This window comes from Panthera uncia, chromosome A2 (genome assembly GCF_023721935.1).
Source record: "Panthera uncia isolate 11264 chromosome A2, Puncia_PCG_1.0, whole genome shotgun sequence".
In the NCBI taxonomy this organism is placed as follows: Eukaryota; Metazoa; Chordata; class Mammalia; order Carnivora; family Felidae; genus Panthera; species Panthera uncia.
The window spans coordinates 23,765,327-23,782,661 of record NC_064816.1 but is presented as its reverse complement, the minus strand read 5'-3'; the positions used below and the strand labels follow the sequence as shown (position 1 = coordinate 23,782,661).

Here is a 17,335-nt window from a genome sequence, read left to right as displayed (position 1 = left end):
AAGTCCATTTTTTCCTTTTTCCTCTATTTCTTTCTTTTCTTTCCTTTTTTCTTTCATTTTTAAGTGCCCAAGAATATGGTTTATGTTACACCATAAACAATGGATGTACCATCTTTTAAAACTTTTGATAGGACCAGAATATTGGTGTAGAAAGCCTCATAGTTTGGTTTGAAATGAGGGAAGTCACCAGGAAATGTTAAAAGGCACTGTTTACATGTATTTTTTTTTTAATTAGGTAAATCCAGAGGTTGCTGTAAAATAGAACTTTATTTGAACACACTAAAAGTGGAAATAATTGAGGAATTAGGAAATATAAAATCTAGCTGTTTTCTCCCCCGAGTCTGATGCTCCATGGGGAAAATTTGTTTTCCATTTTCATGTAGAGGCAAAAGGTTGTCAACCTTGGGGAAGTTATAGCTAAGGAAAATAAAACACACTGGACTTGCTTCATATTTAGTGAAAATAATTGATGCACTAAGCAGCAGCTGTTCAAATAATTCAATAACGACTTAATTAGAGCTTTTAAAACTTAAATAAGCAGGTATTTTACCACCATGGACTTTATCCTATCCAAACTGAAAGAAGTTAGTGCTTGGTGATAGAATTTAATAGAAAAATTCAACTTTTCATTATTTTAAAAAGAAAGTTTTATTAGAAATGGTATAGCAGGTACTGTTAATTTCGCACTTCATCCCCAAATCTTTGCCTCTTGAAAGGCTTGAAAGGTATCACTTTATGTATAGGATGTGGCTAGATACTAGTTGTGGTCACGGGAGTCTTTTATCATGACTATTAAATCATTTTCAGGAGATCCCTCTGAACCTTCCAGTATCAAAGATTCTGTTGCATTCATATTTTAATATGGCAGACCTTTGCTTGTGACTGTGCGTTTCCAGTGAAACTTAACATGACTTGATTATGGTACCTCAGATATATGTGAGTATAGCTTGCTGACTCAAAGTTCGTTTCCTTGTCTTGACAGTAGCATAACATGCAGAATACTGCCATTCTAATTAATGGTAGTGGCAAACACTTTATAGTGCTTAGTAAGTTGTGGGCATTGTTTAAGGCAGTTTACATGTGTGGACCAAATTCTATGTAGTAGGTACTATTCCCATTTTACAGATGAGGAAACCGAAGTATTGAAAAGTTAAATAACTTGCCCAAGGTCACACAAATTCCAACTTGAACTTGGAATTTGAATTTAGGTGTACAGTACTTATCATTACACAAACTGTAGCAAGACTTCTTTTTTTGTAATATAAGTGCTCTTGTTAGCTTTTGATTTGACCTATTAAATTTTTTAACCTATGTTAAACTTAGATATATTTAGTATGTCTTCATCTCTGGGGTATTTTGAGATTCAGAAATTATGTTCATTATGAAATTAACACATTTAATCTGTGGTGACAGATTAAATGACCTAACTTGACTGGGAGGGTAAAATTTTACTCTTTGATGTATGTTGTGTTGTTTATTGGCTGGGCTCTTCTATAGTGTAAAGAGGCACTGTTCTTATATTTAACCAAATTGTACAATTGGATTTTGTCGGTAGATGTTTCTCTATTGCCTTCTTTTACCCTAAAATCTAATACTATAAGTCATTAAAAGTAAATTAAAATTGGCAATTTGATATAATTTTTCCCTCCAAAGTTCTTGGGACATGAAGTAGTGATGATTCATTTTCTGGAAAGTGTTTATTGGTCAATGTTTTTTTTTCTGTAGGACACAAGACTAACTTCTCATGCACCTGCGTCCATACTGGTCTAGGCTAGCACAGTTAATGGCTAATTCTCCTTCCCAGCACCCATCTTTTCCCACAGAATTTGCAGTTGTCTTTTTTAAGACTTGGAGCAAAGTTTCCTTTAAGGAAATTTGCATCGTGTTTCAGTAGTTGTATATGAATGACTGGGTTCTAAGTACCACAGATTTCCCTATTTACAGGTAAGCAGGGAAGTATAGGCAGAATCCAGTTATCCACATAAAACATTTGATAGGTGTGTATCAATTTTAAGTAATGTAAGTAAAATTTTCTTTGACCTATTCCCTGGGCCAGAAAAAGTCAATAGTTTTTAGTTTTAGTCATATTTGTACTTGTTTCTCTAGTTCTCTGCCAGCAGATTCGTTCTTAATTCTATATTGTGTTCAATCTTGATTTAGAGATGAAACGTCCATTCCTAAAGCATTATGTCTTTAGCAATTTTATTAGACTGGAGAAAAGTGATTTTTAAAATATCTTTCAAATAAATTATTGGAAGGAACAAATGGCTAGACATCAGAGAGATGGATTCAGAGAATTGAACACACATGATCTGCAGCCTACTCTTGGCTATTTCCTTTTCTTCCATGAATTAGTTACTTTAAATTGGAATGTTTATTTCAAATTGGCTATTTATATGTTTTGATAATAGTGGTCTATCTTTTAAAAGTTTAGCTTATTTTTACATATATGTATAGATGGGTTTTTGTTTTACATATATACATAAATCGTAATACAAACATAAAGATTGGCATTTACACTAAGTAAATTGGTAAAAGTAATTGAAAATTGTTTCTTTGACAAAGGAACAAAGCTGTTGCATGACTTAAATTTTATGTCTATTCCAACTGCTTAAATAGAACATTAAATTCAATATATATTTGTATGCTACCAGTAGTCAAAAATATTTAATGATAGTATGGATAGTATGGAGTCAGGAGACCTGAATTCTAGTTCTAATTTTGTGATCCATTTTCCTTGTCTGAATTATAAATCTAATGTCTTTAAATCTGTTCTTCAGTCCCATAAAACATCTATTATCAATTTTGTCCGTAAGGAACCTTGTAAATTATGTACATCAACTCATTTCTGACATGTATGTTATGGAAATCCTATAAATAAGCAAAATCGTGTTTCTCGGTGTGTGGAGGAACTATGGTTACTTCTGTTAACCTTTAGAACCCTAAAAAGGGCACGTTGGCTTTTGGCTCTATTAAAATGAGAAAAATGAGATTTGATAGAAGAGACACATAAGAGGGTAGAAAGAGCATAATCCTGGACATCAAGTTCTTTTTCTTTAATACCTAATTTTCTGTGTCTAAGTGTTCTATATGATTTCTTGGTCTAAAATGAAGAAACAATTTTATTCTCCCAGTTCTGTAATGATCAGTTTCAGCTCTTAGACACACACACACACACACACACACACACACACACACACATACACACACATATATCTTCTACTTAGAGTTCAGGATATAAGATTTGGAGCTAGGCAGCCTGAATTTGAATCCTACCTGCCCTGTTATTCACAACTATGCAACCTTGGGTCATATTGGCTGTTAGCTCTCAGGTTCATTTGTGAAATGAGTATAATTGAACTAAGTAGGATGGTTTTAATGATTAAATGAGATCATTCATGTAAAGCTCTTAGTATAGTTATCTAAATAGTAATAATGACCCACTAATGGTTAGACTCCGTAATTGTCAGAATCCAGAAAACAATGTATTGGATACTGACTTTTCATAAGTGAAATAATTATCATAAAATGTTCTGTTCCCCATTTGGATAATCACAGGGTTGTTTATTAATTGCCTCAAATAATGGCCTATAATTAAGATTATGATGTATACATGTTTTCTTTAAGAGAAGTGATAGGATATGTTGACCATGGGATGTGGAGTGTTAAGAGGATTATTAAGGACAAAATAGGCCACTAGGGAATGTACATTCAGAACAAAAACTTGTTAAATTTCTAATTATGATTACCAGCACTTTGACTTGAAATCCTTAAAAAGAGTTAACAGCATAATTTTATTTTTGTAGAAATGAAAACTGGGAGGAAAAAGAGAAATTACAACTTTGGCCTAACTAGTAAAGCCAAAGGAATCATTTGATATATAAAATAACTAGGACACAGGCATCTTTTTCTATATTTTCATTCACAAGAATGTTTTCCCCCCACTGGCAGTCTACTTGAGGACACTTGACATGACTATAGGACATTGCTTTGGAATGAAACAAATGTTAAGTACTTTTCTGATAATTGGAATGTTAATTTCTCTATAAACTTATATGATGAAATTTTCCCCATATGATTAGATAGTCAAAATAGTGTTGGGACAGCTTAACTAAGGAAAATGCTTTATGTAGACTTGTAAGATTTCATAGAAGTTTAAAGCCACATGAAACTTTTGCAGAAGGAGCGTTTTAGATGTCTGAAGTCACTTAGAAACAACAAAAAAAGGAATCGTGCATAAAACCCAATTTTTGAAATCATGCTTAACCCATTTTGGATGTGAAAGACTATTCCAAATACATGCTGTTCTCCTTGCCAAGTTTTTCCCAATTTAGTTGGGGACAGTCATAAAGATGTTTTTTCCTATTCTATAAAACTGATTTGACTTAGGATTTATTTCAGAGCTTATATTTTGTTTTACATATTACTGAATTATTGAATCTGTGGGACTTAATTTAAGATGACACAGCAATGATACTTTGGTAGGTGTAGAATATGTTTGTATTCAGTATAAACTTTTAAGTTTATTTTGAAAGAGAATGCAAGTGGGGGAGGGGCAAAGAGGAGGATAGAGAATCTGAAGCATTTGGTGCTGCCAGCAGAGAGCCTGATGTGGGGCTTGAACTCAGGAATAATGAGATCATGACCTGAGCCAAAGTCAGCTGTTTAACCAACTAAGCCACCCAGGCACCCCTCAGTATAAAAATCATTGAGAAAGTTTATTCTCACTTTCTTTACGAACTTACTTATTCAACTTACTTGGGTCCAGTGCTCACAGTTCTAGCTACTGGCATATGATAAAGGTAGGGTAATAAAGCACATATGGTTCTGGCTCTGGTGGAGGTTACAACAGTAGAGGTTACAACAGTAGATTATTGAATGTATTCATCTGCTACAAATTTGATTATAGGACACTTTGTGTTTAATTGTTCTATTTGAGGTTTTTTTTTTCTGATTAACCCTAGTCAGTGTCTTCATTGCATTATAACTATGTTGGCTTTATTTCTTTATTTTAGTGTGTGATCCCAAAGTAGTGGGCACCGTATATACACATTTTGTCATCGATATACACATTTATACACACGTTACAGTTTTACAGACACTTTTGTAATAATATACATGGTTTGGTGAATGGATGGATGGATATGTCATTTGACATGTCCTTTAAAGCCTAATAGTACGTTTAGAAAATATGGTGAAAATATCTTATTTGCTGTCTAGTACTGTTAAGAGTACGTACAATTTTTAGTCGTAGCCTAAAAGTATTTTGACCGTGAAATTTATTGACTCTTTAGAAATAGTACCTCAAAAGAAATTAAAGTAACACAGTATAGCAAAGTTCTATGAATGAATACTTCTATATACAGTGAAATATAAGTAGTTCCTTTTTTGGCTTGGGGAAATTTTATGTACATAGATTCTTGAAATTTATTATTAAGTTAAACTATTTCATGCGTGAAGTGGAAATTTGAAATTATTAGACCAGTAATCCACTGGTCTAAGAACAAGTGGATATTTAAGTATTTTAAAAATTAAATAGGTTGTGGAATAGTTGTAGGTGTGGAGAGTAAAAACTTTTATTGTCTTACTTGAACAACAGATGTTGTGCTTAGAGCTTTTTCCGTGTATTGTATCATGTGTGGCATGTAGAATTTAGTGGTTATTAGGATAGCTGGAATGAATTCTTACAGGTAGGAGAACTGAGCTTATTTTTGGTTAAGTGAATTGATTTACCCAGGGACTTCCACAAAGCTAGTAAATGCTGGATCTGATATTTGTGTCCATGCTTCACTCCAAAGCTCTACATCTTTCCATTTCACTAAGCTTTCATAATGTCCCACTACTTTGTATTGGTAATACAAGAAGCCAATGGATGCAGTGTATTTTATTCTAACGTTAGTACTAAAAACCAGGTAGGATAGTTTTATTATATAGATACATAAGTATCTTAAATGTTTTTATGCATTCATTTATGCTGTAAGCATTTAGTTTGGTCAAGTAAATGGTCCTAGACCTATTTCAGTGTAACATAAAAAAGGAGTGGAGACAAGTTGAGTTTATGCACAAATTCTTTCTTATGAGAGTCTTTATGCAATTAAAGTTGCCTGATGTAACATTCTTAAGGTTTGCAAAATTGTAACCTGCTCGTGCATGTGTAACGGCCAGATACTTATTGCTGAAGGAACTGAACAATGTAGGCAATTGATTTTTATTTTCTCTCCGTTAATATGTGTTTCTTTTGAATATCACAAAATTAGCCTTGATGCCTTATTTCAACCTTATTTAAAAGTTATAGTAAGCCCACAAAAGTTTAAGAAATTAGACTTAAGAAGGAATAATCTTAAAATTAATGTTTGTTTTGTTTTGTTTTAGCACTTTTTCAGCCATTAACTCCAGGCTCTCGAGAATTTGAAGACGTTCTAAATATTCTCCATTCATCTTACCTTGAACCAACCTCAGTAACAAATTTTAACTACAAACGTGCTTGCTTGATACATAATGAACTTTTGGAAAAGGAGGTAAGTTTTAAATAGTACTTATTGTAAGATTCTTCATAACCAGTTAATAGCCTAGAAGTTGTTTTATGTTCCTTTTCTTTAAAAATGGTAGTTTTGGGAGAACCTGGGTGGCTCATTCAGTTTAAGTGTCTGACTTCAGTTCATGATCTCACGGTTCGTGAGTTTGAGCCATGCAGGCACCCAATAAATAAAACTTAAAAAAAAAAAAAATGTAATCAAAGGGGAATAGTTAAGTATATAAGATAGTAAATTTAAGTTTCATGTAGATTATAAACATTTTTAGGAAAAGCCAGAATGAGGAATTCTGCAGTAATACAAATGAGATGTTTAGAAATATTTTGTGTTTGTTGCTTTCTAATGCACATGAACTACTATTAATTTTGTACTTTTGTAAAGTGGTCAACCCAGTGCTACCAGAATTGAACTTCGAAGGAATCCCTGAAGTTACTGGCTACTTGAGAAAATTAAAACCTTGATAGTTTGATGTGATTTTATGGTGTGATAGGGGTTATTTATTAACTTTATATGAAAATTTTGTCTAATAATTCTTTAATTACTGAACATCAGTAATGGCCTGAATACTGCATGTAAATCTCTTAGATGTATGTTCCATATTTTGAATGTATATCCATTTGCTTGTATCTTAAAAGTGGAAGCAGTTTGGGTGACTTGCAGTTGAGTTATACTTAGAGGATGTCACTTTTATCCAGGAAATATATATGGAGTACATCTTATGTACTTGGCATTGAGAATGTAGTTATAAAGAAAACATTTTTCCTTGTCCTAATTGAGTTTATAGTCCAGAAGTTGGCCATTCTGCAGAGATTTATTAAACCACCTACTTTATGCAGTGTACCATGTTATGTAAAATGAGAGATGCAAAGGTAACTATTAACTTAAAAATCTGTGGGAGAGTTGGAATATGGCAAAATTTTAGTAGACATTTAGTTAAAATTCATAGATATTAGATGTTTATTTGATTATTACAAGGTATAAAGAGCTAGTTATAATGGGGTAAAAATTAATTGAAGCATGGAAATTATAGGGAGAGAAAAGATCATTTCTGCTTTGGTTACATTTGGGATTTCTTAGAAATAAAATTCCTGAAGCTATTAGCTTGAAAGACATAATCACATGCTAAGGAGTTATTACAGATTTTATTTTATTTAGTTCACCGAAAAGCGAAGAGAACTGAAGTTTGATGGTCGTTTGGATAAAGAACTTTCGGAATCCTATGCATTTCTTATGGTTGATCGATATCAGGTGTGTGAACTCCTTTTATAAAAAACAATTTGAGGATGTTTCCACTGTAAGTTACTAATTTTGCAGTGTGAACAATACACTTGGTAATTATAAACTAATGTTTTACATTTTACTATAAATGATATGTGTAAGTGGATATATATGTGGAAGAAATGATTTAGTAGGGCAAGATATTTCATTGTTATGTAATTTATTTTTCAAATGTGCTTATTTTTTCTCTGACCAAACCTATTTTCTTTGCCTAGGATGTGCTTGATAATAATTTTCTCTTTATTAAAGTAGATTATCTTCTGTATTGTTGATTATATGTACTAGGAGCTATTTTGTCTCCTTTAATTAAAGTTGTGTAGGTGGAGTTACTTTTTCTTTAAATGTTTTGCCAGTTCTAATTCTCTTTAAAAGGGAATGTTTGTATATACAAGTGGCATGAATTCTGAGTATCTGTCACACCTAGTATAAACAAAAATGGATATCTGCTATGGTTACATTGCAAGCATAAGCCAGTTTCACATTGATATTTAGTCATAAATTGTCATGTGTATAAAATTTCTATAATGTAGAACTTACAGGGTTTAGGAGCTTGTATTTTATTTAAAACAAGTTTATAAATTATCTTTTCATGTTTTAAATGTATTATGATTGCAAGATGAAGTGTTTTGTTTGTTTAGGTGCAAAGCATATGTGAAAAAGGATTACAGGTGGGCCAGTCCAAAATAACCATTCTTGGCAGTCCTTCCATGGGTAATCTTTTTTTTTTTTTTTTTCATTTATCTACTATTAAGTTGCCACTTAAACATGTTTTTGTTGCAGTCCTTATAATTAAATTCCTGTTTGCTTTGTCACGTTCTCAGAAAAAGTAGGATAGTTTGAGGTTATGCAGCGTAAAACCAGTTTTACCCTTTGTTTCTGATTTGCATACTTCAAATTGATCAAAGATTATTATTTTTTTAACTCAGTCCTGGTGATTTTGAGAAATTTGGATAGTTTCACAGGTTTTTTTTGTAGTTTTGTGGTTAGGTTTTGTTTTTTGTTTGTTTTGCTTTGGATTAATATCCACTGTCTTTACTGTCATTACATTTTTTTTTAAGTTGTCATACTTTTTCTCTCATCATTAGATTAAATGTTTGAATTTTCTTTTTAGTATTTGTGCCCTTATTCAAATTCTTTAATTTTTCCCTCTTTACTAGGTATCTATCTTTCTAAGTATGCTGATTTATTACAAGCTAACCCTTTGGAAGCTGGGGCAGTGGGCGATGTTGTTATTTTTAAAATAATGAAGGTAATTTTAACTTTTACATTTCATATATCAAAGACAGCATTTGGTTTGGATTTTAGTTGGCTCTGTCTTTAGGAGTTTGATTAAATTAAAATTGATGCTTGCTTTATTTAGTAGATAAACATACTTTGAAGAGTGGTTTGCCATCTTTAATCTATTTGACTTCCTTTCCAAAGAAAAGAATGAAGAGGGTAATACAACTGGTAATGTCATTTAGGCTAATGAACAGTGTTGTGAATAAAATTTTTATTTCCTTGGGGCGCCTGGGTGGTTCAGTCGGTTGAGCGTCCGACTTCAGGTCATGATCCACGGTTTGTGGTTTCGAGCCCCGCATCAGGCTCTGTGCTGACAGCTCAGAGCCTGGAGCCTGCTTCGGATTCTGTGTCTCCCTCTCTCTCTGCCCCTTCCCTGCTCGTGGTCTGTCTGTCTGTCTGTCTGTCTCTCTCTCTCTCAAAAATAAACATTTAAAAAAAATTTTTTCTATTTCCTTGTTATTAAATTCAAACAGCACTTTTTTTTCATGGTTAACTCCTTTTTACTGCTTCAATATTGGTAAAAAGTGTTGAGTGTTACCAGGTATTAAAGGAAAGAACTGTTGTCATAGGTGATCTGTATTCAGAGAGGTATAAATTAGGTTAGGTGGACTTAAAAGGTTTTCTTTATTTTAGGGTAAAATAAAAAGTTTGGAATCTATATTAAATAAAAGTGCTTTGGACCCAACGCCGAAACATGAATGTCACGTGTCAAAGAATGCCAATAGAGTTACATCACTTTTGGCTTACAGAGCCTATGAGCTTACCCAGGTAAGTGCCTGGATTCATTTCAGTGTTAATGACTTCATATCTGTTTTGTCATCAAATCCTTTAAAATGTCTCCTTTTCTGTACCTTCTGCCACCACACCAGTCTAACCTCTGGTATCCATATAACACTACCAGACTCCAGTGTTTCTCACTACTGTTTGTTCAGTGTTTTCAAGACCATTCAGAAACCTAAGTCTTGTGGCTCCCCAGACTTAACAAAGTAATACATTCCTTAGTCTAGTTCTTCCTTCCAAGCTGATGTTTTGTATGATTGCTGCCCTCAGTAAACCTCATTTTATTTGAAGCCTAGGCTTCTCTTGGCCTAGATCCTGGCCTAGAAAGATATCCTGTCTAATAAAATACTACTCATTCTTCAAGGTAAAGTTGAAGCCCCTTGAATTACCTTAATTGATGTAATTTTGCACTGTTGATTTGATATTTTTTATTTTAACATTTTTCTAAGACTACAAACTTAGAGTTTTCTAAGATGCAAGTTTTATTCAGATATAATTGATAATACAGTAAACTACAGGTACTTAAAAGTATAATATTTACCAAATTTTAGTCATTTTTTTTTGGAAGTACACACGCGCAGGCAGGGTCAAGGGAGAGAACTTTTTTTGTTTGTTTCATTGTACTAGTTTTTTATTGCTGCATAACAAATTACTACAAATTTAGTGGCTTAAAACAACACAAATTTCTTATTGTACAGTTTTGATGGGTCAGGAGTCTGGGGACAAGTTAGCAAGGTCCTTTCCTCATGTTTCACCAGGTGAATCATGGTGTTGGCCATTGCTGCCATATTCTCTGAGGCTCAGGATTCTCCAGAGAGAGAATCTCAAGCAGGCTTCACACCCAGCTCCTTAAAAAAAAAAAAAAAAAAAAATTGTGTGAGTGAAGCTTTTGTGTTGTTTTTTTTTTTGTGGTTTGTTGTTGTTGTTGTTTTTTTAACTAATCTTAATCTCTACACCCAACGTGGGGCTTGAACTCATAAACCCCAGATCTAGAGTTACACAGTGTACTGACTGAGCCAACCATATCCTTGAAACTTTTTTTTAATTGAAGTGTATAGTTGACTTTTTGAAGACTCTGAATGGGCAAGACATATTGTTGGGGGCTTTCAGCAAAAATTATATTCACCAAAGATGTCTGGGCTGACTTGTTTGTTTGCCTTCTGAACAGTAGTTGGAGAAGGTAGCAATAGGCTTTTCTTTTTCTTTCTTTTTTTTGTATAGTTGTTTTTGAGAGAGAGAGCGTGCACATGAGCAAATGTGGGGGAGGGACAAAGAGAAGGAGAGAGAATTCTAAGCAGGCTCTGTGCCATTAGTGCAGAACTGGATGTGGGGCTCAAACTCAGGAACCTTGTAAGCTGAAGTCAAGAGATGCTTAACCACTGAGCCACCCAGTGCCCCCCCCCCCCACCCTTTTTTTAAAGCAGTAGGTTTTTCTAGCAGAACTTGTAAACTGGCTTGATGTTTCCAAAAAATTTCTAGGCATTTTTAGAGCAGCAACAATATTGAAAATCAGTAGTTTCCCAAGGGAATAAACTTTGAAGGACAGTGCTTTGTTTATAAACCAGGGCATTCTTTTTAATGAAAATCACTAGTCTGGGTTGGTGCCTGGGTGGCTCAGTTGGTTAGGTGTCCCACTTCGGCTTGGGTCGTGATCTTCCAGTTTGTGGGTTTGAGCCCCATGTCAGGCTCTGTGCTGACAGCTCAGAACCTGGAGCCTGCTTCGGATTCAGTGTCTCCCTCTCTCTCTCTGACCCTCCCCTGCTCACTCTCTCTCTCTCTCAAAAAAAAAAAAAAAAAAAAAGAGAAAGAAAAAAAAATCACTAGTCTGTGAGTCACAAAACCCTAATGAATGTTGTGAATAGGTGAAGGGGAGAAGCAGATGGTAGTAAGACAATTAGCTACGTTTGTCACCTGTGTTCATAATCTCTTCTAACTCCTTTTTTCTGCTTAGTCTGTGGTTAGAGCCAAGAATATATTTTTCTTTTGAAATAATGAACAGAATACTAGATTTGGTTGAGATTGTGTCCTTAGCATTTTACTTTTTGGATTGAATTGACTTTTCTGGGCTGACTTGGAGCTTATAAATGTCCATTTGTAACATTTTTATGAGGAAATTTGTTGCACATACCGAGCCCTCAGCTCTTTAGTAATAACTTTTTCAAGTACCTATTAGTGCTCTGGCATGATTGATTGATCTGGCATGATTGATTGATTGATTGATAGGTAGGTAGGTAGATAGATAGAAGCAGAATGTTTTATACCATAAAATGAATATAAAGTGCAAATTATTTTAAATAAATTAACAAGCAGTGCTTAAAGATACTTCCTGTTAGAGACATTTAAATGGTGTTATGTTTCTCTAAAGTCAGGCAACTAAAGATTCTACTCTGTACCTTTTTGTCTTTTTATAGAAGTTAATTTTGCATTTTCTTATTTTTAGTATTATTTTTATGAGTATATCTTTGATGAACTCAGGCGAAGACCAAGACATGTGTGTCCATATGCCGTTGTATCTTTTACTTACAAAGATGATATACAAACTCCGAAGTTTGTACCTTCATCAAGGTAAGACTCGTGAGTTTTAGACATCATTCAGAATACTAATTTACATATCCTGCATGGCCTAGAACACTGTTTTCTTCCCATTTTTTCTTGTCTTGCAACTAATTAGATGCACAGTGTTTATGATGACTTGTGAAAGTAGAGTGTGAAAAATGTACTTTATATGCAACTAAAATTTACTTAAACCTCACCAGTTAACCCTTTTTTTCTTGATATTGAAGGTTTGCATAGTTGAGTAAAATGCAGCTTTTATTTATTTATTAAAAAAAAATTTTTTTTTTGATGTTTATTCATTTTTGAGAGAGAGACGGAGACACAGAATCCGAAACGGCTCCGGGCTCTGAGCTATCCGCCCAGAGCCCTATGCAGGGCTTAAACCCAGGAGCCGTGAGATCATAACTGAGCTGAAGTCAGACACTTAACCAACTGAGCCACCCAGGTGCCCCTAAAATGCAGCTTTTAAAAAAAAGTGAAATTTTGTGTGTTAGCTCTCCTACAAATGAGGAGCTTCTACAAAAGATCCCCGATCCTACCTCAAACAAATTAAATCAAATGTGTATTAAGGAGCCTAGGCATTGGTAATTTTTTTTCAATGTTTGTTTATTTTGAGAGACAGGAGGAGCAGAGAGAGAATCCCACGCAGGCTGTGCTGTCAGTGCAGAGCTCAATGTGGGGCTCAATCTCACAAACTGTGAGATCATGACATAAGCCGAAATCAACGAACTTAGCCCTCCCTAGGCATTGGTAATTTTAAAAGCTTCCAGGTGATTCTGATTTTCAGTGAGTTGAGTACCACTGATGATTTCTTATAAGCTTTAATACAAAGTGACCAAATGCAAAGTAGTCTCCCTTATTGTTTCGCCCATGTGGTGATTCCAGAAAAAATGTTGGTAAAATTGAATAAGTAAATGTATAGGGATGTAGGTGAAATGGTCAAATGTCTGTTTAAAGTTATGTATGAGCCTTATTAATTTAGAAATACTGTTTTTAAAAAGCCACATATCATGAAACACATTTTTGAGGGCAACCTTTTTGTTGGTTTTCCAGATCAAATCATCTTGTCTTTCTTTAAGTTGTTTGAGATCCAGCACACTTATTTCATGTCACCAAATAGCCCTGGTAACCATCCATCCATAGCCATAAGTAGCAGTTCATATGTTATCCAGACACTTGTGATTTTCATTTTTCTTGTGGCTCTGTATTTATGATTTCCATGATAAATTTACAATAGGGCCTTTCGATAGTAATCTTTAAAAGACATCCACCACTTAGTAATTATGAGGTCATACCTCCAGGAATTGTAACTGTGTTAATTTTTTTTTTTTTTTTTTTTTTTTGCCTCTTCTTTGATTCTATCTTTTGGTCTCCATATCATTTAAAAATGAGCATTGTTTGAACACCTTTGCTATACCTCAAATGCTGCTATGAATCATTCTGCCTCAGGGCCTCTGCATTTACTGTTCTCTTTTCCCAATTAGCTACATTGTTTACACTAAAAACCTTTATCAGATCTCTCCTTAAAGGTGACTTTATCAGTGAGGCCTTTCATGATTTTTGTTTTTAACCCCATAACCTTATTGCTTTCTCTTTTTCTGGTTTCACTTAAAACCATCATCTGGTAAACTATATACTACTTTTGGTTGTTGCCTGGAATCTTCATGAGGTTGTAAACTCTATGAAGGCAGGGGCTTTGTTCATCCTGGTAATCCTGTTATCTAGAACTGTGCCGGGTAAATAATAGGAACTTGGTAAATATTTATTGAATGATGAATAAATAACATTTAAGTGTATTTTGAGGCTATTTTTTCAAATCTCATCACCAAAATAAAGTAATTCACAGAGACTTTAATGGACTCTGTTTTCTTCTGATGACTATTTTTGGGGAAAATAGCTCCCATAAATTTGGACAGTTATGATAATTTGAGCCAAGTAAGTAATTGTTTTCTTCATATAGACTTGGATGTATTAAGTGTTGTAATAAGTAGTTCATATGTATTTCCCACTTGGATAAAAAGGATTTAATTTTTCTTGTACCTTATGCCATTAGAAATAGTGCTTATGTCAAGATCCTGAATGTTAACTTTCTTGTTACCAATCAGTAATGTTTTCTTTTCTTTTTAAAACTTGTAGATCTAACAGTTTCAATGCAGATAGAAACACTGGTAAGATTCTTTTATTATTTTCCTTTAGTTTTATAAATTGGAAGAATAAGTACATAAAATAAAAAAATTAGTGTTTTACTTTATTTTTATAATGGACAAAAATCTGCAAAGTATGATAAAAGGGGTGAGGCCATGTTATGATATAGCATCAACATTTGGTTGTCCAAGCATAAGGTCTTCTTTAGAAGCTGCTGAAACTATGAGTAAACCAAAGGATTTTAGCACTTTGATAAAAGTAAACAAACAAGCTTTACAACTTAGATAATTAAAATACATTTATCAGAAGTTTAGGATTTAGAAGACACAGAAAAGATTAAAAGCAAAACTGACATTTTCTGTCATCAAGTTTCTCCACAATGAAAAGAAAGTGAGTAGAGAGGGTAGGAGATGCTGTGGGGATTTGTGATTTGTGTAGTTAACTGGATTTAATATAGTAAGATAGTCTCCTTTGGGTGAAATAAGAAGGCAGTAAATGCTTGGTCTTTGCTCTTCAACTGTCTGATATGAGGACATTTAGACAAATTTGTTAATTTTTTGCAGCTGGAATAATCCTGTAGGGGAAAAGATCCCTGAAACAAAAATCCTATTTGAACTCTCTCCTAAATAGCAATGTCATGGGTGTTTTTTGTGTGATTTTTATTTCTTGTTGTCATAGATGTTTTTCCCTTATTTGTAGTAAACATGTATTTGCTTCTGGGCTGCTAGAGGCTGAACTATATCATTCTTTTTATTTAGACAAATTTAACTACACCTTGTGGAAAGGACAGCTTTTAAATAAAGGAAAGCTTTTGTGTTATATTTCTCTGAGGTCAACCACTCGTGCTTTTTTGCCTATCAAGCTGTAAGTATGTTATAAGAAAATAGCAATTAGCGGTTGCTCAATATAGTTTCTTCTTTTGCTTTTTATTCTTATATTTAAATTTTGCTTTGGTCCACAAGAACTTCAATGTAAATGTCGATTTGTTTTAAAAGATTGATAACTTGGGAAACACATTTGGCAAAATGGGCCCTCTGCTTTTCTATCTTGGTTTGAGAATGGGCTAAGTAGTCATATACATTTATAGCATAAAAGTTTCTGAATGATTTTAAATTTTAAAAGTAATTTTTCAAAGTTTTATCCTAATTAGATATATTTGTCATTTAGCAATTTGAACATGGTAGACTTAAAAGTTATCAGTTCTTTGTTGGAAACCTCTTTGATGTGGTGAGGTAAGTTAAAATTTATAGACTGTTTTCAGTCCTGTGCAGCATATATTAGAATAGAATGGTCTAAAATGATCTTTTGCTACCACCCAAACATTATGGGCCTTCATTAAATGTTTGATGATTACTTTCAGGATTCATACTCAAATTGTCTTAATAAAAGGACAGCCTTTAATCCTTTGTGGTTAGGAAAATTGGTGTATAAGATTAGCTTCTGGCTTAAAAATGGAAGGTTGGTGATATTACCAGTCTTCCTATCTACTTCTCTATATATCTGGGCTTCCCATTTCCAATCCTCTTTAGAATCAAGTCTAATATTAATAGTATGTTGTGGGTGGAAAGGAGATAACATTGCTAGAGTTAAAAATACAGGTGAGGCAAACATACTTTTTCAATTTTCTTTCAGTCCCGAAAAGTTAGATGTTGAAACAGTTATGAGTATTGATCATCTGAAACAGAAAATCCCTCCGGCGCTGTTTTATAAGGAAACATACTTAGGTCCAAGTGAAGGTAAGTAATTTAATTTTATTAAAATATATAAGAAGCAGATTTGATTTGAATATTTACCTTGTATTTTTTCTTATGTCAGTTTTGAAGAATGGAATGTATTGCAGCCTTTATGAAGTTGTAGAAAAGACAAGAATTGGAAGTAACATGGAGAGTTTACTACAAAAACTAGAGAAAGAAAAACTTGTGAGTGAAAGGTTTTAAAATGTTCCTCATTCTCCCTTAGAAATAAGTGTTTGAATAAGTGATCATATTAATATTTCAATTTATTTCATTTTTGCCTCAGAGTACCATAGGGTCTCTGTCTTTGTTGATATTATTTAGTGAACCATTTTACTATGGCCTTTAGTAGTCGTCATTGTTGTTTTTGTTTTTTTTAAAGCCATGACACTAGACCTTCTGCAAGTCTTCTCCATGAAGTATCTTTATTGTATTTTGTGATTGTGACAACAAATATTTATTGAATATTTTCTTATGCAGGGTGTATAATTCCAAAAAGAATGAGATAAGGACTTTTCTGGATCCTATACAGAGTGATAAATGGAGTTACTCATGTAGATATGGTTTGTTCCAGTAGGACTGTGCCATATTTGAAGAATCATCAGAACAATTGCTTGATGAGGTTGAAAGAGAAAGGAACACTAGAGTAGTTGGGGGAAAGTGGTAGGACTTGAGACTAGAAAAGTTGTGGGGGTGGGGCCTGTGTCCTGCAGTGTTGTGTAGGCAGTGTTCAAATGTTTGGAATTTTGGGTGTCATCCTAAGAGCAGTTGGTTTTAAAGGGAGTGTTTTTGATTGTGTATACAACATGATCAGATCTGTGTTTGGGAAATTTATTTGGTTACTCTGTAGAGAATAAAGAGGCGAGATGGGGCAGGAAAGTAGCATTACATTAGAGGGTGGTAGTGGGTTAGAGGAGAGAGGTAAGAACAATGATATAAGAAGAGACTGATTTAAGAGCTGTTTACTAGGTAGTATCCAATAATAGATACTGATTTTATTGAGTTTAGATTGAGGGTTTAGGTCAGGCA

The 17,335-nt window shown here is 33.6% G+C and overlaps 1 protein-coding gene across 8 annotated transcripts in view; it reads left to right on the top strand.

Moving 5' to 3' along the window:
- Positions 1-17,335, top strand: part of TASOR (transcription activation suppressor) — a 49,738-nt gene that overhangs the window by 2,129 nt on the left and 30,274 nt on the right. For all 8 annotated transcript variants that reach the window (XM_049640731.1, XM_049640729.1, XM_049640730.1 and 5 more), the window contains exons 2-11: positions 6,373-6,518; positions 7,689-7,781; positions 8,450-8,522; positions 8,969-9,060; positions 9,726-9,860; positions 12,313-12,437; positions 14,565-14,596; positions 15,332-15,437; positions 16,206-16,309; positions 16,389-16,492. In XM_049640731.1, coding sequence (XP_049496688.1) covers positions 6,373-6,518; positions 7,689-7,781; positions 8,450-8,522; positions 8,969-9,060; positions 9,726-9,860; positions 12,313-12,437; positions 14,565-14,596; positions 15,332-15,437; positions 16,206-16,309; positions 16,389-16,492 — 1,010 coding nt within the window. The remainder of the gene's footprint in view (positions 1-6,372; positions 6,519-7,688; positions 7,782-8,449; positions 8,523-8,968; positions 9,061-9,725; positions 9,861-12,312; positions 12,438-14,564; positions 14,597-15,331; positions 15,438-16,205; positions 16,310-16,388; positions 16,493-17,335) is intronic.